We start from the raw sequence: 23555 nt of genomic DNA on the forward strand, positions 1-23555 counted from the left end.
AATTAGCAGTTCACGCTCTGGAGAGAGGCAGGTATACTGCAGCACATGCAGGCTCCAGGATCAGATACACTTTAATTTAACCGTGTTCCTGACTGAGCTCTGCCCTGAAGGGACTCATTTGAATTGTCAGTCGTTTTGGCTGACTTCTGTTCTGGGCCGCGGTAAGGGGATCTGTACTTAGAAGGGGTCTAATCACAGATCTGTGTGGGGTGAAATTAGCACCTGTCGACCCCAGGTGCAGGCGGCTGAGGCTGGCCGCAGGTCTTAGTGTGGGTTAAAAAATATAATTATATTCAGCTCAAGACCATTTACCTTTATATTTCTTCATCTCCTCTCCAGGGCCCTGGAACTTCACCTTTTTACACCTGGAAGCACATACAAATCATTTTAAGGTTACAGAAAAATAAGAGGTTCTAGGGCCTGGAAAAGAACCGCACACAAACTTCAGGATCGTGGTGGTAATACCCAAAAACTCAGATACCAACAAACACGGCCATTCCCTCTCACCATCTCTCCTTCTATCTCAATCTAGCTCCATGTGTGTCTCTTCCATCTCTCCCAAAGCTCTTGGTATCTGAAGGGTAACTGTCAACATTCCCTGTTACTACAAACGTACACACATGCACACACACACACTATGGGGCTTATTTACAAGCCCTGTGGGCTGCCTGTGCGTCACTTTTTTTGATGCACAGGAGTTGCAGAGTGCTGGCCCATATCTACAAGGCCATGCAAAGTCACTTTGCATGGCTTTTCATGTCCTTGTAGATATGGTGTAAGGCAATGCAGTGCAAGTCGCTGTGTTGCCTTACAGTGCGTCAGGGAAGCGTTGCATGGACATTCCATGGGCGTTAGGTTTTCTCACGCAACACCCATGGGTTTTGGGGCATTCGCAGATTTACAAAGCATTGCAAACCTGGGAATGCATCAAAATCGTACCCCTCCACAGGGGTGGCACATCGAGGAGAAATATCTTTATTTCTCCTCGTTTTTCTCTCTATGTGTGCCATATTCTGCAGAGTTAGGCTGCCCATTGTGCACCAGAGCAGTGGGAGAGGACAGAAATGCACTGTAACTTGTAGACACAGCGCATTTCTGCCCTTTCTCTGTGGCACAGGGCAGCGCAGCAAGGTCAAAGCCTCCCAGTCTCACAACCTCTTTCACTCTCTATATATAGTTGCCTCCCAATTTTACCTGTTCAAAAGATGCAAAAATTACCTGTTATTCCACGCAGTAGGATCTCAAGGTAGGAGAAGGGCCAATTTGCAGTCTCTCTCTCTCTCTCTCTCTCGCTCTCTCTCTCCTCACCCCCTTCCCCTTCCCCATCTCCTCTCCCTCACCTATAAGATGACCCATAGCTCCTACAGTGGCATAGGCATACACAGTCTAGGCTGCTGTAAAATGGCCCGTAGCTCCTAGCATATATAGGCCTAAGCAGTCCAGGCTGTTTTCAGCTGACCTGTAGCTCGTAGTGTGGTGTAGGCATAAGCAGTCTAAACTTCTTTAAATGTCTCATAGCTCCTAGTGTGGTATAAGCATACACAGCCTAGGCTTCTGTAACAGGACCCGTAGCTCCTAGCATGTATAAGCATAAGCAGTGTTTGCTCTTGTAAGATGACCCCTGAACTCTGGGATGCTGCAGGTGTATGATGCATCTGCTTTGTTTGTAAGTTCTTGTATCCAAGATGCCGAAGATGGTGCAGCCACTTAGAATGGGCTTCTACGGTCTCTTATTGAATATCACTTTGATATGTGAAAGCTGTATCATACACAAGGGGGGGGTAACCCTCGTACAGAGGTCCATTCATGACCTAGTAATATATACACAGGTGATAAGAGGAGTGCCCTGTAGGTATCTGGACCCATCCTGAATACACAACCTCTGCACTCAACTCACCTCAGAAGCTGTGAGGCCATCGAGTTCTCTGTGATTGGTTCCCACAAGCCACAACAGAAGGCTGCCAGAAACGTCAGCAGAGGGCCAAGGGTTGAAAGATTCCCTTGAATGAACCCCCTGCAGAAATAATGGTACAACGCGATCCCAGGGTGAGAGTAGTGGAGTGCGCTGGAGACACCCTGAAGTGTGAACTACTCAGGACCTGATACACAGTTAAGGATAAGCATGCTTCTACGCTAGCTGCCGTTAGTGTGTGGCACAATGGTTAAAGCGGCAGACCCTGATGCAGAGATCTGGCCCAGGACCAGGGTTCAATTCCCACCTCGGCGGGTCTTGGGCTCAATTCCCTTGGACCAGATAATTCTCGCCTTGGTGCCTAATCTAATTAATGGGTCCCACTCTGTAACTCTGGGCAATAGCTTGCTTAATCTCCACAACGGCCCTCACAGTGCTTGGATGCCTGGCTTCACCCTGGGGCTGTCCAGGAGTGGGCGCCTCACAGGGAAAAGCCAGGAGGGGTTCCACAGCGGTATGCGTACAGCACCTTGAGACCCTAATGGGTGAGTAGTGCGCTATACAAGTGTGAAGTTTACAGAGGGGGCAGGCTATTATGGCAAGATGTGCAGCCCATGGGGTGGTCAGTGGTCATCCCATGCATAGCATGGTGGGCGCAAAGATAGAGGGAAGAGCCAGGTATGTTGGGTCATAAGGAGAAGTGTCTTCCTCCTAAAGTCTGAGTCCTGGCGTCGGCCAAGCACTTGAAGGGTGTTGCTGGGAATGGCGGCGAGCAGACGCAAAGGAGTGACAGGCTCCTTGTGATGTGTAGCTGATTGTAGTGCGCTCTGCTAAGAAGCCCAACACTGACTCGACTCTGAGGCTCTTAAAATAAGTATCTTAAGCATCCTGCATGTGAAAATCTCAGTAGTGCTAAAAACAAGTGTCGGTGAAATCCTACACTGTGAAATCTCTGTTTCCCTGCCACTTATCATTTCTAGATGTCCTGCACTTTCAAATCCCAAGAGCTCTTGTATTTAGAAATCCTTGAACCCTTACACCTTGAAGTCTCCTGATGCATGATCCTGCTAATTTCTGCAGTTTTGGCACTTTGGAATACCTGGATCCCTGTATCTTAGAATCTGTGGATTCCTTTGCTTTGGATTCTCTGGATCCCTGTACCTTGAAATAAGTGGATGCCTGTACCTTGAAGTCCCTAAAGACCTGCACTCACTTACATCTTGCATCTTGGAGTCCCTAGTATTCTGCACCTTGAGTCCCTGAATCTCAGCACACTGGACTCACTGAAGTTCTGCACCTTGGACTGTTGGACTCTTTGAGGTGCTGTAGTGTGCAGGCTCTGAGGTCCTGCACTTGTAGTCTTTAAGCTCCTGCACCTTGTAGTCTTTAAGGTCTTGCACCTTGGAAGCTCTGAGGTCCTGCACTTCGGAGTATTTGAGGCCCCGCACATTGGAGACTGTGCACCTTCACCTTGGAGTCTCTAAGGCAATGCACCCTGGAGTCTTTCAGGTCCTCCACCTTGCAGACTTTGAGGTCCAGCATCTTGAAGTGCCTAAGGTCCTGCGCCCTGCAGGCTCTGAGGTCCTCCGTTTTGGACCCTACTTCAGATTCTGCTTGTGAATATCTCATTACAAGGTTAGTACCTGGTCTTTAAATTGACTACTTCTTGGCTGCTGCTTCTAACACCCCTCTATGTGATTCCTCAACTTTCTTTTTAGTTCTTCTTGTTAACAAGGATTTTCACGTTCAGCAGTGAACTGCTTCCAGGTGCCATTAAAGTAAAGTATTAGATCATAGGTCCGTCAGTTAGGACCCAAACTGTTTTCACATTATACTAAAGCATGTGCTCTAAAAGTAAAATGGTGCCACTAGCCACCAGAACCACCCCTCCAATTCCTGCTGTGTCTCTTTTGCTCATCTCGTTTCCACCACCTCCCTCTATCTCTACCTTCTTCTGATTCCAGTCCAGTTCAACTGCCTTTGTCTCTTCTACCTCTCTTTCTCTTTTCATCTCCTCTCTCTAGGAATATGTTAAGCTCTATCCCTCTCTCCCTTCTCTGTTGCCAAAGGCGAGGTTTATGGAGCACTTTCAAAGTTTAGAGGATTGATTTGATGCTGACAGCTGAGCATGCTGTGAATTGAAAGGAAGTCATCGAGGGACGAAGTAAGGTTTCTTAGGGCTAGGAGTAGATCTGAGGGACAGAGTTGGGTTTTTGGGAACTGGAGGAGCTCTTTGAGGACTGGAGCGATGTTACTAAAGAATGAGTAAAAATAAAAGAAGGCACAAAGTGAAACAAGTATTTGAAATAAACCTTTTTAGAATTACCTTCTTTATACCTGCATTTTGTACATTGTGACTCAGAGAAAGCTATGAGCCCCTTTCTTTGCTGAGTATTCTAGTACATGCAGGACATCTTAATTGAACTGCTACTTTCACTAGCCCTGAGCAATGTCTTAAAGGGCCATTCTTTCTTCTACATTTCTGACACTGAATGATACTGATACCATCCATGCCCATTTGATCTTGTCTGTTTTTTCAACAAGTGCTGCACTCCACTTACTTCTCATGTTTATAAACTTCTTTCTTTTGAAGCTCTCAATAGGGATGGAAACTGATGGCTTGATGTGCAGGGCATATCACTATAATGGTAGAGGTGTGTTTTAAATTTTAATAACTCCTGGAAATCTTTTCCCTTGGGAAAGCCCTAGTGTTAATATTACAATCAGGTGAGATGTTACTTTCCGCAAAGTATTCTCAACATATAGCATCTGTGTGGAATGTATTATTATGCATAAAACCTTTGAACATGAAATAGTAAGCCTGAATAACAAATGTATTATAATATTGTAACTCAGCAAACGCATAACGTTGCCTCAGTTTGTACAAGTGGGGTAAGTCTCTCTTCCATACATGCCATTGTCTCTGAATTAGTAGCTTTCATATAGCTGCTAATCCCCAGGAATACTTTTGAAAACCGTGCCCACTTTCATTTTTATTAGAAATCTAGCTTTGGATCCTTGGGCCTTTCCCAGTCAGAGATGGACAAGTAATACATATGTATACTCCTTAAAGTAGGGTAAAGACTAGGGTTGTTAACCTCTATGGCCCTACACAGTCTCCTTACGAAAGGATGAGATAGGTTTCGGAGTGGGTGTGGTTTTCAGGCAATTCCAATGATGTTTCTAAGGATTTGAGTGACTTTTGAGGATTGGTGCGACCTTCAGAAAGTATTGAAGAAGGCTTTGAGTGCTTTGGGTTTGTGGAAAGTTTGGGGTAGTTTATATCAACAATACACAGCAGAGAGCAGCAGGGAGTTTCCCCGGGCCCAGTGGGTATTTCCAAAAGACTTTGAGTTCACTAAAGTCTCAAGTTCGTTTTTGAGAACTCAACTAATGTTTCTTAAAATGAATACAGTTTTTAAAGACTGTGGTTGTTTTGAGAATAAGTCGAGGACTTCAACACTGTTTAGAGCATTTGAAGACAAGAGCGTACCTACGAGGTGATCTACATATAATAATAGAATGAGGGAGTATTGCTTTGGCAGCAAGGGTGGATTTGTGTGAGTTCAGAACTGACATTTCCACACTGCAGCCAGACCTGCTTCTTACACACTGAGAGGAGGACAATAAACCAACCTTACCTGTCCAGGGTGCTTCTAACATCCTGCAAAACAGAAGAACAGGCAAAAGGACATCAGTTTCCTTATTAGATTTCAAATATCTGGCAGCAGTTTAAGTGTATTATAAGTTGTGAAATTCAAGTTAAGTTACACATACACACAACTATCTCACCGAAGGAGACACTAAGGACACAATCTCACACCTTAACACATACTTTGTGGTATTCATATAGGGTCACATGACATAGCACAGTTTGTGATATCCCAAATGGGCCCACAGGACAACAGAGCTTTTAAATTCTGAATGAGGGCAGATGGCAGTACTGTCTGTGGTTTTCTGAATGTGTCACGTGACAAAGTCTGTGATACTCTGAATGGAGTCACATGACAGAACAATCTGTGATGTTTTGAAAGGCATCACATCACAGTAAAATCTGTGATTTTATGAATGGGGTAACATCACACAGCACAGTCTGTGATACTCGGAATTCACATATTCTGAAGTGGATCACTTCACGTAGCCTGTGATGTTCTGAATATCGTGACCCAACACCGTCTGTGATATTCTGCATGACGTCACATGTTACAGCACAGTGTGCCGAGTATATTGAGAGTACATTACAGTGTGTGGTATTCTAAATGCGGTCACATGACAGCTTATTCTGTGATGGAGGACATATGACAGTCTGTGATATTTTGAAGGTGGCACAGTCTGTGATATTCTGCATTCAGTCTGTGGACACAGCAATGTGACATTCTGAATATGATCATATGACAGTTGGTGATATTCTGACTGTGGTCACATGACGGTGTGTGATACTCTGAATGGGATCACCTGAGGGTCTGCAATGTTCTGAATACAGTGACATAGAACAGTCCATGTGCATTCTTAACCAGTGTCCTCTCTCCTTGTCTTTAGTTGTATGTAATACAATGCAAGCCTTTAAGACGCATGCCTTTTACATATATACATATTTATACATATACATATTTATACATATATATATATATATATATATATATTATTTTTTTTAAATCTTGAAAATTGACTTAAAAAACAAAGGTTACTGGAATAGTTAGGTTCTGAATTTACTCAGAAAAAAACAGAGAAATTCAGTACTTATAGTTATTTCAATTAACTATAACGTGCGCCCCTTCCATGCACAATTCTTTTTTCAATAATTTGAACTCTAATGTTTCATTGATATTTTTATTAACGTTATAAAAGTTGTAATGAGTGCTGTAATATCTGGGGCAATTAGCAGTCCATGGCAAGGGAGCGAGTTATAGTTACCTTAGATGCGAGTTATAGTTACTTGAAGTAACTCTAACCATAACTGCAGAATTGGGAGGGTTTTAATAATAAAAGGAATCTATAACCACATTCTGAATAAGGTTACGCGACACAGCACAGTGTAATATTCTGGGTGGGGTCATGTGACTCAGTACAGTTTATGATTTTCAGAATGGGGTTACACAGCCTGTAATATTCTGAGTGGTATCACAGGATGCACGGTAATTGCTTCAATGATGCAGCCTAGTCTGCAATATTTCAAATGGGTCATGTGACCAGAGGTCCAAGTGGTGAGATCTGAGGGACACAACGTGCGTGCCCATACCTCTTTAATTTGTGAAAAACAGTTCCTCTGCTTTATGTTAAAGGACAACGGTCTTGGGGCGGTTCTAACATTGGAGATGCCTCAGCTTCGCCAGGGGGCAGAAAGCTATACAAGAAACAAGCCTTCTCACCTGGGTACCTGTGTCCTGGAAGAAATGCAAATGTGTACAGTTGGTTAATATGCAAATGTAAAGATTGCTTGTAGCTGGTACTGACTTTAACTGATGGAGACGCTTGAAGGCTCATGACAACAAGATTTAGGCCCTGATTTATACTTTTACACGCAAAACTGTGTTATCGCAGTTTTGCGTGTAAAAGTATAGCGCCGGCTAGCGCCATTCCTGGACACCAGCCGGGCGCCATATTTAAGGAATGGTGCTAGCCGGAGGTAATGCGTAGTTAGCGTCATTTACAGTGACGCTAACCAGGTGGGGGAGGCGTAGGGGAAACCGGAGGTTGTGCGCAGAATAATGGCGCTACACTGTTTAGAGTCAAAAAAATTGCCTCTAGTTAGAGTAATGCCATTACCTGGTGCACATCCCCCATGGACATGGCTAGTGGGGCCAGTGCCATGCAGGGGGCCCCAGGTTAGGGCCCTCGAAGGGGAAAAAAATATATATGTATACCTACCGAGACCTACCTGGGATGGGTCCCCCATCCTACGATGTCCCTCTGGTGTGGGTGGGGGTGAGTGGGGGTGTCCCTGGGGCCAGGGAAGGGCACCTGTGGGCTCTTTCCCTGGTCTCGGACCCAGGCATTAAATAATGGTGCAAAGCAGGCTTTGCACCATTATTTGACCCCTCCTTCCCCCGTGCGTGATTTTAGCACAGGGGGATAAATATGGCGCTTAGGCCATAGAGTCAAAATGACGGGAACTCCTACCTTGCATCTCATTGACGCAAGGTAGATTTCCACGTCCCAAAAATGACTTTAACTCCATAACTTTGGCGCTAGATGGGTCTAGCGGCAAAGTATAAATATGGCGTTAGTTTTGCACCGAATTTGCGTACAAAAATGATGCAAATTCGACGTAAAACATGTATAAGTATGCCCCCTATTGTTTTTGAGCGGTCTTGAAAGGGTGTATTTAGCTGAGTTGTGGACTGCATGCCTTTAATGGACGTTTGCACTAGATGCAGTCTGCATATTACTAAGATCTATATTTTAAAAAACACTTTTTTTATCTTAAACCTAAATCTTTTGGCACATTTTGTGGCAGTCTAATTTATAATATGTGTAATGAAAGATTATTATATTGTCTGAAGTATTCACAGTACTTATGTGCTGGAAGACGGGGACCTTGGTGCACTAAACATACACAAGTCACTCTTTCTCACTGCACCAACCAAGATTCAATTTTGTGGCTCCCTCTGGTCACCACAGATACCTGCAGTAATTGCATTAACCAACAAAGGTTTCATAACGTAAATTCGGACATCTCTTGCTGATTAGTTTAACTTGCATGCTGTTACCTGAAGACAAAAGATCATCAAAATAGTTGGAATATTTTGTTCTTTTTAGCCATATCTTTGATGCCGCCCCCAAGCTCACTGATTACATCCCCGTTGCACTGAAGATGTCACAGCATCATTTGTGACATTTTGAATGAGGCCACATAATACGGCACAGAGTCTGAAATCTATTCAACTGGGTCAAATGGCAGCTGTAAATAAATGCCCATTTCTGCATGATCACTCGCAAAGTTTTGGACTGATGCTGCTGGTTTTTCAACTCTGAGTGTGGACCGAGTCCTGCCAACCAGGCCTCAGGCCAGTGCTCTGACCCTTAAAAAAGTGCATGTCTGATTGGTTCACCCACAGTTGGCCTACGTTAATTTACTTATAGTCCTTAGTACATGCAACCAGGGGTACTCAGGGCCTATACGTTAAAGTGGCCCATGTGGATTGCAGCACATATTGTTCCACCACAAGTCTGACACAGTTAGAGCATGACTCCCAGCCCACCACTGCTGTCTGGCAGAGCAGTTTTCAAACTGATAACGCAACTTGCCATTTTAAATAATTACAAAGTCCAGACTTTCCTTTCTAATATATATAAGTCACTTATAAGTTAGGCTTATTGACCTGCAAGGCTGAGTGATGCCCATCAAAAAGTAGAATATGTAACTGCTGCTGGCATTACTAGGGTCCAACAGAGAGATACAGAGCTCTGTTAAGTGACTGGATGCCATAACCTTACTACTTGTGAAACGCAGGATGGCAATACAATGGTCTCTACCAACTTTACAAGAATGGCACAAAGATATAGCATATTGTAACACACAGACAGACATATACAATGAATTACTCCCAAGGTGTAGCCTCCCACAAGATATATGGGGCCATATCAGGCTTATTTGGCTGGAGTTGACACTGGAACAATATCTGGGGAGGAGGGTGAGGATGCACCAGTAACATAGATGACACCATACAGGTACAGGTTGGGTTTAAACATTGTACTTCATAACTGTGCCAGATGCATTTATTTCCTGCAGGGGATGGGAACAATGTAGACTGGATCTGCTTCTTATTGCTGCAGGAACGCCCACAGGCGCTACACCAATGAGGGTGAGACTGTTGCAGTTTCTGTATTCATACTGTTTTATGTGGGAAGACCCTGCTTCTTCCGTGTGCCAATATAATATGCTTTATGATTAGCTGCACGCTGCATGTCTGTGTTTTTACATGTTCTAACAGCTAAAACTCCAAATTGTCATGAAAGGTTAAAGTTGGTACTTCAAGGTATGAAAAGAATAATATTAAACCCAACTTAATGCCCAAGTCGAATTTAATGTGCTTTACCCGGTATTCGAGGAACATTGACTCCTTTGGTCATAGTCACCCCATTGTACTTGTGGGAGAAGGGAGTAGCTTCAGAAAGACCCCTTTCACTGGATCAGCATTCTTGAGTACCTTCAGCATCCTATATCCCTTGCATCAGGAGGACTACTCCATTAAAGCCTATGGCGGTTCTTGAAATAAAACCTGAACTGCACTGGAGACTGTCCTGCCAATCCTTATTTGTCCCTGTGACTTGCTCCTTGCTAAAGTTGGTCACACAAAGCCGGCCAGAGTAGTCAAACACAAGTTCACAAAAGTTGTGAAAGCAACAGCTAACTATGGTAGTTGCCAATGCTTGTTTGTGATTTCGGTGAAAAGCTGTGATTTACTGTTTGCTTAATAACTTGTATTTTCAGAGCCCTATGGTGGATTTTGTTTGTTTTGGTGACTACAAATTCATAAAAATAAAATCTATTTTTATAAATTAGGCCGCCCGCCAAACTCGTAAGGCCATCAGTCCACCTGCGTGGCAAGAACAGCGTTTCCGCCTTCCGGCCCTGCAATGAACAGGGCCTTAACATTGATGCTGGATCGTAATCGAGCCGGTGCCAATGTGACGGTGTGGCGGATGCAGCAGCACCCATCGCGATTTCCACTGCCCGTATTTCGGGCAGTGGAAAGTGTGACGGGGTTGTCCATGGGAGACCTTGCACTGCCCATGCCAAGTGCATGGGCAGTGCAGGGGCCCCATGGGGCCCCCGGTGCCCCCTTTCTGCCAGCGTTTGCATGGTAGGGCTTCCACCATGCAATGGCTGACAGAAAGGGGGCTCGTAATCCAGAGGCAGCGCTGCCCTGGTGGATTACAACCGCAAAAACCACCAGGCTGTCGACTGGCGCCAACCTGGTGGTGCCAGCGGTCTGACCGTGGAGCTTTCGCCACGGTCGGACCACCACTTCGGCTGCAGTCCGACCGCGACCTTGGCGGTCTGGTGACCGCCATGGTCATAATGAGGCCCTTGGTGTCAGATTTGCTTGGAATCATGTTTCTTTCTTGTTCAGCTATTTTGGTACTTCTAAATGCTTTGCACATGTTAGAAGCTGACTGCTCAAAGCCACAGCTATCCGGTGTTGAGGTAAGGTTTTTCACACAAGCCTGATTGTACCCAAGATGGGTTAGTGAGTTTATTACATGGTGAGGTCACCCAACCACACAGTATAATGAACCAGTTTCATCACATCAGCACAGTTTGTAATATTTGATATTCTGAAAAGGATGAAATTGCACAGCAGAGAAAGTGACATTCTCAATAGCATATCCTGACACCCAAAAATGTATTTTCTGAATATGGTGACAGGATGGCATAGTCTGATATTCTGAATGGGATCACATGACACAGACATGTGATATTTTTAAAGGGGTCACATGATACAGAACAGTCTGATATTCTGGAGCCACATGATCCAGCCTACAGTATTCTTTATAACGTGTAGAACTTTTATGGCCCGATTTACAAGGCCCTAGCACCTCCTTGCGCCACATTAGCGTAATTTTTTATGCTAATGTGGCTCAACAAGGCAAAAAAATAGCTGCGTCATAATTACAAAGTGGCGCAATGCACGCATTGCGCCACTTTGCAAGCTTTTGCGCCACATTATGCTTGCACCAAGGCATAATGAATGCAAGGGGGCGCTTTGGTGTTAGGAGGCCCGCAAAAATGGCGCAATTAATTCTACATGATTTCATTGCATCATTTTTGGCGTCATTTTTAATGCCTGCTCCAAGCAGGTGTTAAAAGGATGCACTCATTGTAATCAATGGGCTTCCTTGCAATTTGCTCCACTAGCGTCAAGATTTTTGATGCTAGAGGAGCAAAGCACCACAATAGTATAAACAATGTTGACACTGTTGGCCTAACGTGCGCCATGGTGTGCCGTATTGTAAATACGGTGCACCCGTTGTGCCGTTAGGTGGGGGGCCCAAGATATCTGGCGCATCAGCAAAGCAAAGCAAGAAAAATCTTGTAAATCTGGGCCTTAGTGTATAAGAAGGGGGGACAGCCTTTACAATGAAAGTTTTACCAATGCAATTAGAACGCATTTCTTACATCGCAATTACTTTTACTATGCAAGTCTTTACCCACGCAAGGCTTTACAACGCATATATGTTTGTACTGGTGAGTATGTGATGAGTAGTTTATATATTTTTACGGGTAATTAAAAATAAAGGGGGTTGGGAGGTCTCCCCTTAAAAATATAGTAGCAAACCTGTAATTGCAGGGGTGTGGAATTCAATAAAATATCTACTTGTGCATGGGACAGGTTGCTTCTTAAATCTACTTGTCCTGTTAAAAAATCTACTTGTCCCTTTGGGGCCAGGTAGTGCGGTGACAAATTATGGCAACAAGCTCATTGTGTAAGAGCCCTGATAACAGCCTCTCTGATTATGCCAGGGCTACTACTATAGTAGGGCTTGAATACTTACTATAGCAATTTCCTTATTTTGCCACCTTTCCACAGATGTACATTCACCAGCTGGAGGAAGCAGTAAGCAATAGTTCCAGGGCTGGAATGCCTTTGAGTCTGCAAACTTGCATGTTTTAACGGATTTTCACTAGCTCTTAGCTAATCTTTTCCCATAATGAGAAAGGTTGGAAATTTACTGCTGACAATGGCAGAAGTAGAAGTTCTTCCAGGGCTGGGAAAAAAATTGTTGGAGGGAAAGTGAACTTGTAAACCCTCAATAGATTTTCACATGAGCAAATCTACAGAAGCATATTTGTTCGTGCTAAAATACAGTTCACAAATATTTTCTAGGAGTACGATTTCCTGGTCTACTTCTGTAAGTTCTTATGAATTCATGAAAGCCGCTAATTCAAAGACATATACTATGGGTGCACTTTTGTGACTTTATTTGAGAATTGGGTACCTAATTAGGCCTGGTGTTAACAAAAAAAAAATTCTCTATCTATCGGCTGGCTTTACAGCGAGTGATCACATTCTGCTCTTCCACAAGGAGCATAGTGGCACACAAAGTAGTTTTCTTCAGTGACAGAAACTACTGTGACAATCAGTGGCATAACTAAACTGGAGGGGACACCCTGCAAAGAAAATGGCACCTCCCCCACCTTCCAAACTCACTCAGGGCAGGTGCTGTGCTGAGGGAGCCCCCAGCAGGGGGGCTGTGGGGCCTTTGTTACGCCACTGGTGGCAATGAGTGCTTTTTGAGACCAAAAACTTTTTTCTTTTTGCCAATGTTTGTTACAATGGTGAGGGCCTGACAGCTCCCACGACAATAAAATATCACAAAAGCCATGTCAAAACAAGGCATACGTTGACAAAACCAAAAGACTCACAAAAAATATTAGATCGTTGGCTTTGGCAGTGCTTATTTATTTTCATGCTTCCCATAATCTTGTTGAAAATGGTAACACTGATTTTCCATTAGGAATATTTTTGGGAAATACTAGCATGCATTAACACATTTTACTAAATAACGCTTCAAAGAAATAGCACCTCAAATTTCTTAGTAGCAAAACATTTTTTTTCTTGCTTGAATTTTTTTCTGAACATTTTATTTTGAAAGCGAAGAATCATCACTCTTGCTTCCAAGCTTCTTCAAACATTTGCATCTAATCAGAGATCATTCTGGGAGCATTATACTCAGCCTCATATAGTTAAACTTTTCAAACGTGTGTTCACTTTTTTTTTTTTTTTTTTTACTGGAACCACTGCCAGTAGTGCAGTGTGACCTTAAAACGTCTTATTTACAAATACACATAACACCTCAACTACAGACATTTCCCTTCTCTGTAAACTGGCAGCCAAAGGGTTTGTGCTGCAGGGGACTGGGCCTGCTGGTCCCAAGGACAAAATAAACATGAAAACCTGTTGCCCTTTACCCCAAACAATATGTCCCAGGCATCGAGCGTCCACATCCCTGAATCGACATAAATGTATTTTTTTTTACATTAATATGTACATTTTGTGAACAATAACATACTAAGAATTCATGTATACATTTTGAACAGTAGATGGCAATGTTGGACTGTGACTGGATGTTTCTGGAACAGTAAGCGTGGTGAAAGTGTGCCTGCTAGTGGATTGCGTGGTGAAGGTATTTCACATGTGAATGAATTTGAATGTGTGGTAGTGGTGTGCACTGTAAAGTCTGTGACGTAAAATTGTGTGTGGTGAAGGAACGTGTGGTCATGTCACACAACCATAAGAAGGGTGGTCTATACTGAACCTGCCTGTACATTGCGCTTGGCTGTCAAAACACAAGGATTTGAAGGTAGTTGAATCTGTCTGTTTATGCAACTGGATTGTGATAATACATGAGGCCATGATGAATTAACCCTGTTTGTTCATCATGCATGTTCCACTCTTACTTTAAACTCCTCTCACACCACATGAATGCAGCACTCCTGTATTGTCTTGTATTTGCCAAGCAGTGTCTCACCTTCAGGAGGTCCAAAGCTGATTCCGTGCATTTCTTCTCTAAATCTGTTACCAGAGCATTGAGAGAGGTGATTTGATTGGATAGTTTGGAGATATTTGCATTTTGGGCCATGTTAATTCTCTTCTCCATCTCGTCCAGTCTTCCATACAATGTCTGCTCTTCGTATCTCAGGAGCTGGCGCAGCTGTTCAATCACAGACGCAATGTTCTCCTTCTCAGCTCTCACCTTGTTCTATCAACACAGAAAATGATGGTTAGATTCTATGAAGCTTTCTAACACAGACCACCCACACTGGGCTGAGTAATGCACACGCACACAGATCCCCAATTGAGCTGTGCACTTTCCACCCACACAGACCCCATAACCCTGAAAGGAACTGTGCACTGTCACCCATACAGACCCCTACTCAGTTGTGCAGTGCACACTGGCCTTCAATGCACTGTGCACTATACACCCACAGAGACCCATCTGAGCTATGCCCTGCTCATCCACCTGACTCCTGAGCTGTGCACTGCCCTCTCACATTGACCCCCAGAGTTGTGTGCTACACACAGCTCCCTCACTGAGCTGTGAACTACCGATCCACCTCCTACCACTAAGCCGTGCACTATGTACTCACACAGACCTCCATGGAGCTGTGCACTGGTCCGCCACTCTGCCCTCCACTGAGCTGGGCACTGCTCCCCCACACAGCCCTCCACTGATCTGTGTACTACCCACCCACATTGCCCCAGGCTGAAATGCAAATTCACCGCTACACAGCCTCTGCTAAACTGTGCACTGCCTTCCCCCACTGAGCTGTACACTGCTCACCCACAAAGCCCTATACACAATCCACACAGTGAGCTCTGCACTGCCCACGCAACCAGAATCGTAGTGAGCTCTGCACTACCCACCCACTGAGCCCTCCACAGAGCTGTGCACTACCAACCTACATCCCCAATGAGCAGCACACTGCCCACCCACACAGCCTCCCGCTAGCCTTTACATTGCCCACCCAGATGACACTAAACAGCATCTGCTGCATTGAGTTGAACACTGCCTACACATAGCCCTTCCCACTCAGCTCTATACTTTCCACCCACAACACCTCCACACTGAGCTATGTTCTGATGACCCAAACATCCCCCACTGATCTGTGCACTGCTCAACCACTCAGCTCCCCAGTCAATCTGCCCACTGAGGTGTGCACTGCCCATCCACACGATCAGGACTGAGCTGTGCACTGCCCACTCACACAGCCCTCTACTGAGCTGTGCTATGCTAACCCACAGCCCCACTGAGCAGTGCATTTCTTCCCCATAAAGGCCTCAACAATTAGCTCCCCCCACCGAGTTAATTGGAAATGACTGATCAGATATGTAATAGTGTACAGGAATTAGATAAACTTAATGGCAGTTTTTACATTGATGGATGGAGCATCACGTTTTGGATGAAAAGCACACTGAAATAGTGCAGGCAGTGCTCCTGTCTGAATTATTTCCAGGCAGTAGTTCTGCCTTGTCTTGTATTGCTTTATATCCTTAACAAACTCGGAATACATTTTATTGAAGACACAGAGCCTACCCTTCCTTCTCAAGATATTCAAGAAAAGTGATGATTTTAATAAGACATCTGATTTCAGATAATTTCATCTAATGATAATGATGTGTGTTAGGAAGGTAATAGTAGGGAGGGATGAAGTATTCTGCTCCACCGGCAGAGCTTGCGGAGTTTTGCCCACTCCGCGTGGAGCGCAGCATTTAAAAAAACTCAGCAAAGTGACGCGTAGCGGAGTTTTTTCTGTTCCGCAGCTTGCCAACGTTAAGTTGGTGAACTTGAGAAATCGGTGAGTTGGCGAGTATGAGCGCGATATCTGAACGCGGGCAGTTACGGCAGGTCACTACCGCTCACTTTGAGAAAGCTGCCACTCGCGTTGGAGAAGCTGTCGCTCGAGTTGAAAATCTACTCGAGCGGCATAAAGACGTTAGCGTCTTCTGGCCTCCACGTGATGCTGTTGGCTCTGATTTTACAGCGTGGTACTAAATTCCTGGCACTGAAAATCAGTGCGAACAGCGTGACTTACCCAAACTCAGCCACTCGCGGAACTCCGAGTAGTGTGGGGGTCTTTTTTCACCACTTCCTGGAGTTCTGCACAGCAGAACTCCGGGACCTCAGCCCAGGTCTAGTTAATAAAAGTGAATCGACTAATGATAACTGATTTGTACTCTCAGGACTACGACTAATTTGAACATCCAGTCTGCTACCTTTTTCACCTACTAAATGATCGTGAGCAGGACAACACAGAGTTATAAAACATCTGGCAAATTAAACTCGACTGCACATGATGGTGACTTTCACGGAATAGAACTATCATAGAAATTTACAGTGTCTCTTTTATGTACAGTGTATGAACAGTGCCAGACTCGATGTGCATATTCCTTTACTCACTACGTCTTCTTCACTACTTATATCCATAGGTCCAAGAACACACCTGCTGATGCATTGTCACAAACATATCCAATCACCTTTGATCAAGCAATGATTCAACCCCATCGAATAACCTGTCAGTACAAATATCTTTACAAAGAATATGTTATGCTCATTCTAAATCAGATCCTTAGGTTCTTGAAGATCTAACCATATCATAGACCCAACATAAAGATGCTATTTCCAACAACAGGCTATATTCATTCACATAATGGATCTTCAGAAAAAGGTTTTGAGGATGTGTAATGAAAATGTCACTGCCTGCCTTAGAGTAAGCCAGAGCTGCTCTATTGCCAAACAATTTCCAACATATATATATTGATTAGAAGAGCTTTGGCTGACCAGTCTTTGTGGAAAAATGCAAAATTGCAGAACTGCCCAAACCAGTTGCAGAACTAAGCCGCAGGAATACACTGGGTTTGAGATTGGGGCTGAAAAGAACCCAAGCTCGTGGTCAAGACCCCTTGACCAAAAGCGCAATCCTGTCATAACCTACTCTTGAATGATGCTGACACTGCCACAGTTTCCTTAAAGTTATGAGCATCAGTACCCTCATCATGGACCATGACTCCCATCGACTGGGCAGGGGCAAGAATTGCAGCATCACTGCCCGGTGAGTCAAGCAGGGTGTACAGCATCTACAGCAGCACGGAGCCCGCTGAGTAGAGACACCTTCAGGCACTGCCTACAAGAAAGAACTTCACAAACTTTTCCACCAAGGACAGAGATAAGTTCATCCCAGAGGTGAGGAAAGAGTGCATGGCTGTTTGAGGACTGAAGCAGAATATTCAAAGTTAGCTGTACTAAAAGAATGGCCTCAAAAGTCCCTCAAAGAATCTCTATGGCAGAGTCAGGGCAATGTGTTGAATCGCTTGCCAGATCCTGCTTGAGGAGCCACAGAAGGGGAAGAAGCTAGAGAACCTCAGCCCTGGGGTGTTGAAGTCATTTGATAATAATGGCCCAGGCCCTTCATAAAATGGTCTGCAAGGTCATGAAAAATCCCTTCCGCACTTGACTCAGGGTAGCGAGCAGTCACAGGCTTCACAGGACGGCAGTGTGGGGGTGCTCGGCCTCAGAACTCGGCAATCAAATTACAGACACAACAATCTTAATGTCCAGCCAAGTGTTTTTCTTTACAAGAAAGAAAGTACTTTAATCACACAGCTGTACTAAATAGTACACATTGCAATGAGCACACAAGATAGTTTCCCTGGGAGCAATCCCTTGAAGGCTCTAGCATCGCCCCTCTCTACTCCTCCCCAGTGATGTCCTGGTTCAGGCTTCCTCTCCCTTCCGGTGAGTCAAGAGTAGCGTGAATCAAGCTCAGGTGCAGTTTGTATGAGCCCAAAGTTCAAATGCTCTCCGTCTTTACTTTGTCTTACCTTTCCTTGGTAGAGGTGATACTTTTGAGTTTCTTCTGGTGCTACCTTGTTGAGATGGTGGTCCTCCTCAGCACCTAGCAGGAGAAGCAGGGAACTGGCAAGTCTTGTGATGGGAGCCGAAGCCAGATGCAGGCCATGTCTGACAGTGACCCACCCACCCCCAGCTGGATAGGTTGTAGTGCAGGGTCCTGTGCAGGAGCATGTGTTGGCCTGGCCATAGCAGTCTTGCTGGATAAAGACCCTTTGTAACAGGCACAGCTTTTGAGCAGGCCTTCAAAAGGCTTGAGTTTGCAGTCGGGAATAGCCCTAAGGAAGGCACAGACCTGGCTAGGCCGACGGTAATCCCTCAGTTGTAGCCTTTATGAAGGTCTATGGCAATCAGGCAGTTACTGCCCTCATCTGGCCCTATAGCACTCATGGAGCTGCAGCCCTCGCCTGGGACTATGGCAGCCACACAGTTGCAGCCCTATCTGGGACATCGAGAAGCACAACCCACCAGGAACTAAGACGGGAGACTGGGGGCCCTAAGGTCCTTGGTAGTCTGCTTCTTTGTGGATGCGCTGGACCTCCCTACTCCTGGAAAGTATCGTGATCTGCAGACTCAGGCAGATTACTTCTCTCCCTCATCCGGCAGCCAAGCTTGTAGGCGCTTCAGAGCAGGTCTGCAGTAGATAGGCCAGAAGTCAGGTTATGCCCCCTCATCTCTGGGAGACTGGCTGTCAAGCAAACACCATTTCTGATTGCACAGCAGTCCTTTAAGTCATTTATGGAGCATTGCCTTGCTTGGTCATAACGGAATTTCAACTTGACCAAACTGGGGTGTTTTCAAAACCAATTTACACAACGTCTAGGCTGAGGATGTGGATCCACTTTCTCAAACTGCTGATTCGGTTCGGGGTGGTTCTCCTTTCTATATAAGACAACATTTTTATCTGTAAAGCACACAGTCAATCTTGAGTCTCTCGGTACTGAAATAACAGATGTATATTGTTATCCAACTCAATGTCACTCGCTTTATCAACCTCAGAAGGATTAAAGGCTGAGTGGACCCACGGGAATTCCAGCTTGTGACCATGAGATCAAATACTGTTTCCTAAAGTGGATGCCAGTGGCGGCTTGTGGGAGGGAAAAGGGGCGGCGCGGTGCGTGGGAAGGGGGAGAAATATATATATATATTTTTTTTTTTTAAACTTTACTCATTTCCGTGCCTCGCTGCTCCGCTCCTCCGTTCTCAAGTCGACTGCAGGCACAGGCTCCCAAGCCTGCCCTGTGGCTAATCCTGACGCTGCTTAGAGCAGCATTCGGATTGGCTGGGAGTGCCCAGCCAGGGCATTCCCAGGCAGACTGGGAGCCTGTGCATTCTCTATCCAGCGAGCACACTGCGCATGTGTGTTTAGCCAGTCTGAGATGGTGCATGGTGCACTCCCCTCAGAGCTCGCCACAGACCATGGCCCCATCCCTTTTAATACAAAACTATTGTTTTGTATTAAAGGATTTGCAGCTGCTGCTGCTGGCGGGAGATCGATGCTCCTCCGCGCTAGCCTAGGAGCCGCCCCTGGTGGATGCATTATTTCTCAATGTACTATACCTAGTGAGCTCTCTCTTCCAGCTGTTTCAAGAGGTCTCTTCGGGGTGCTTTACAGAAACAATCTGTGTGTAGGGTGATGGTTTTCATAACAGGTAGCACTAGGCAAGCTTGACGCCTGGAAGGATTTACACCATATACAACTCACCTCACTCTTTGCTGGGCACACACACGCTGATAGAAAGATGAAGGGGTGGGCCAAGTGATGGGAGCAGCAAAACCTGACCAATCACTATGTGGCTTCAAAACAAAGACCCTGAGTGATTGGTGCTCTTGTTGTACCTCCTGCCTCTGGATGAGTCTGTCAATCGCATGACAGAGTGATGCCAGGCGGTCCGCCCTAAATTGTGAAAGTGGTTGGTGGGTTGCATATGCTTGGATTGGCTGCCAGCCTGCTACCTCGCAAGCTCGGATTGGCTGCCAGCCTGCTGTCTCACATGCTCGGATTGGCTTAAAATGTGAGTAGCACAGTTTCTGAAAAGCACCTATCTGTTGTCTCACTGGGCAACAAAGCTAAACCTGGACAAGTTACAGGAGGGATGCCAGGATGACCCTAGGGAACTAGTTATCCCTTCCCGGTTAGTCCTGATCCAGCTTACATTCCTCCACACATCCTATTACTCCCGGTAACAGATGTGGAGAATGGGTACCTTCCCTATACCGACGTGTCCTAGATTCACAGCCATAGAGGGTAAGGTTTTCCACACGGTATGGGCCTGCCTCATCATTGCCAAAAACTGGTCTGCTATCTTCATAACCATGTCAGAGATTCTGGGGAGGTCATTGAGTGTTCCCCTAGAGTGGCCTTACTGGGTATCCTGGATCATGTTGGAGGGCTGCGGGGGAGCATACGCTAATAGGCATTGGCACTGTCGTGGACAAATGTGATATTGCCCACAGCTGGATGTCCCCCATGCCACTAACGGTTGCAGAATGGTGTTCAAAGATGGGGTGCAAGGGTTGAATAACCAATTTATATAGCCCAGGGCTGCCCCCAGTAGGCATAGGATGGTCTAGGGGAGGTGGTGAACAGACTACGGCCTTGATGGCAACTGATACGCACACTTCGGCTTCTTCTATTGTCTGATGTCACAATTATGAATTCACTATGTTGATATTGTGCGTTGTATTACAGTTGCACCTTTGTTGTAAAAACAATAAAATTTGGTTCATAAAAAAATTCCTGGCAAGAAGAGGCATGCGAGAAATAAAGAACATAAATCATGAAACAAAAAAGGAAATAAAGCGGAGGTATTGGGTCAAACAAGTCTTGAGAAACAAAGGGAAATTGCACTGGTGGTAAATATATAAGCAAAACAATACAACAAACACAAAGTGAGGAAAATTAAATATGCAACTAAAGGCAGAGAGGTGAAAAGAAGTTGAAAGATAGTACATAAATTAAACAGGGTATAACGAAGAGAAGAAAATGAAAGGACATAATTGTAATTGTATTTATATAGCGCTTACTACCTCTGACAAGGTGCCAAAGTGCTTTTTGGCGAGTAGCTTGCTACTCTGCTGCCCAAAACGGTTTAGTGGTGGATTAGTATAGGCAAATATGAGTTACCTGAGCAGTGGACATGCAAGTCTGTTAGCTGGATTGAATAAGATAATGGAGGGATGGGAGAGGGAAGAGTCTTGAAAGTATTACTTGGCAGATCATAGTAGTAAGATGAGGTTTGAGATGAGTAAATGGAGAGAAGAGGCTCTAGAAAGGGATTAGGTAGATCATAATGGTAAAATGAGGTGTGGGATGAGGCAAAGGAGGATACATGAAGGATGAATTTAGAGGCTGTTTGGGAGATCGTAGTAGTAAAATGGGGTTTGGTGAGAGACTGAAGAAAGTGAAGAGGGGAAGGAAAAAGAAAGCCGGAACGGGAAAGAGCACAAACAAGGGGTGGGCAAAAAGTAAAGATTGAGGGAAAGAAAAGAACATGAGAAATAAATCATCCTGGCTTTTTTGTAAGGAAAAGTTAATAGATATTGCACAGATATAGCACAGATCACAACAGTGCAAGCCTCCCTTAAAGGCAGATAATAAGAACAGATAGCTGCCAAGAGGCTTTTTCTGTTGCATGCCCCCTTCTGTCAGACTTTCATTTTTAACCTGTCGCGTGGGCTTTCATTATCCTAAATGAGACTACTGGATTTCTAGGTAGCAGGGTTGTTCCTGGTGTGGGGGACTAAGTCTTACCCACTCGGAAGGACCACTGTCACCCCAAATCTGGTTTTGCTCCGGCTAACTAGCAGTGCCTCATCTCTCCCAAGGGGAAGAGATGATTGGGCAGCCGAGCGCATGACATCTTTGGAACTTCTCAGGGAAGTCGTGGTCACTCAGATCCAAACCAGCTCTCTCATTTACAGTATGATCTCATATACAAATGACAAAGGCAGTTTGAGTTTTATAGATTGTTTTAATAAAACAACTGCATTTTAGATATTAAGGCGTGAGCCGCAATAACCAGAACCATACAACACAGTAGGATTGAAATAGTCACGAGGAGAGTGAAACATAAGAATAACGCTATCATGGTGTTAATAAATTCTACTCTCTCTCAGTTAGTTCTATTTCGAGCACAGCATGTTAAGCTTCTAACTTGCCTTTTAGATTCCTTGGGAAGCCATCAACCCTCATACCTGAGCAAAGGCCTGTGATCTGGTTCAGCATCTGCAATGAGGCAGTCAGCGTCTAGTTGTGGTTCTCTGGTCGGAATCTCCCTCTTGCGTGTATTAGGACAAGGAAGTGTTTTTATAACTAACATGTCAGTGTGATCACAAAATATCCCTACACAAGAATGCCAAAGACTAAACTCCTACCACGTCTATAGGCAATGTACCAGACTGTATCCTTGACTGAAGCACAGAGTGAACAAGAATGTGTTATTGAAAACTCCAGCGCTGAAGTAGGCTAAACAGTGTGATATAAGAAATAAAACAAGACCGTAGAACTGGCTATTTGAAAAATAACAGTACAAAGCTGAATAAAAAGCATTTAGAGCAAAGTGCACAGAGGCTCTAAGCTGCGAGCAAACGAATAAAATACATCCAGGGCAAAGTGCACAAAGGCCTAACGCCTGAAGCTAACGCGCAAAGGATATATAAAACTGACCACACTACACCCTCCCCTTGTCGGTAGCAAGTGGTTCTAATAATATAAAAATATGCCCCAGATACAAAAAATATACCAAATATATTTCGACAAGTCCAGAGGACATCAAAGCAGAAACTAATTTAAATTTGTAAGCATGTGACGGTAAAGCAAAATTCGATACAATGTCAATTACAAAAAAATCCAATTCTTAGACGGAAGCCACGGAAAGCAGGAGATCCTCCACTTCGAAAGATGTCAACACTGGAAAATCCACGCCAAAAACTATCTTGAAGCAGGTGTGTTCCAAAGCCCCAGAACCATCCAGAGCGGCACCCCGTGCAGGGCCTATGAATGAGACAATACCAACTTCCTCCAAGAAGGGAATCTCATAAACTGCCTCACGAAGCAAACGCAACCGTAGTGCACAAGTCTGGGAATGAGCCCTAATCGGGAACATCAACAGATTAGTATCAACCACCGGGGGGCGCTGCAGTGAGAGACAGAGAGACAGTGCATGGTCAAACGAGCACCAAAGGCACCGAAACACGGGTTGCACACAATCCAAAACCGGTCGAAATGACAGAGACCAGTCGCACTCCAACTGTCCTAGAAGTGTTGTTCCAAAATGCTGCATCA

At 44.8% G+C, this 23555-nt stretch overlaps 1 protein-coding gene across 1 annotated transcript in view; it reads right to left on the reverse strand.

The window, feature by feature from the left end:
• The window catches only part of LOC138276496 (E3 ubiquitin-protein ligase TRIM39-like), a 95855-nt gene that overhangs the window by 14050 nt on the left and 58250 nt on the right, over positions 1-23555 (reverse strand). Inside the window, exons 3-5 of the mRNA XM_069219201.1 lie at positions 14390-14620; positions 5554-5576; positions 313-365 (exon numbers count right to left, since the gene is read on the reverse strand). Of these exons, the coding sequence (XP_069075302.1) occupies positions 313-365; positions 5554-5576; positions 14390-14620 (307 nt within the window). The remainder of the gene's footprint in view (positions 1-312; positions 366-5553; positions 5577-14389; positions 14621-23555) is intronic.

This window comes from Pleurodeles waltl, chromosome 1_1 (genome assembly GCF_031143425.1).
Source record: "Pleurodeles waltl isolate 20211129_DDA chromosome 1_1, aPleWal1.hap1.20221129, whole genome shotgun sequence".
NCBI lineage: Eukaryota > Metazoa > Chordata > Amphibia > Caudata > Salamandridae > Pleurodeles > Pleurodeles waltl.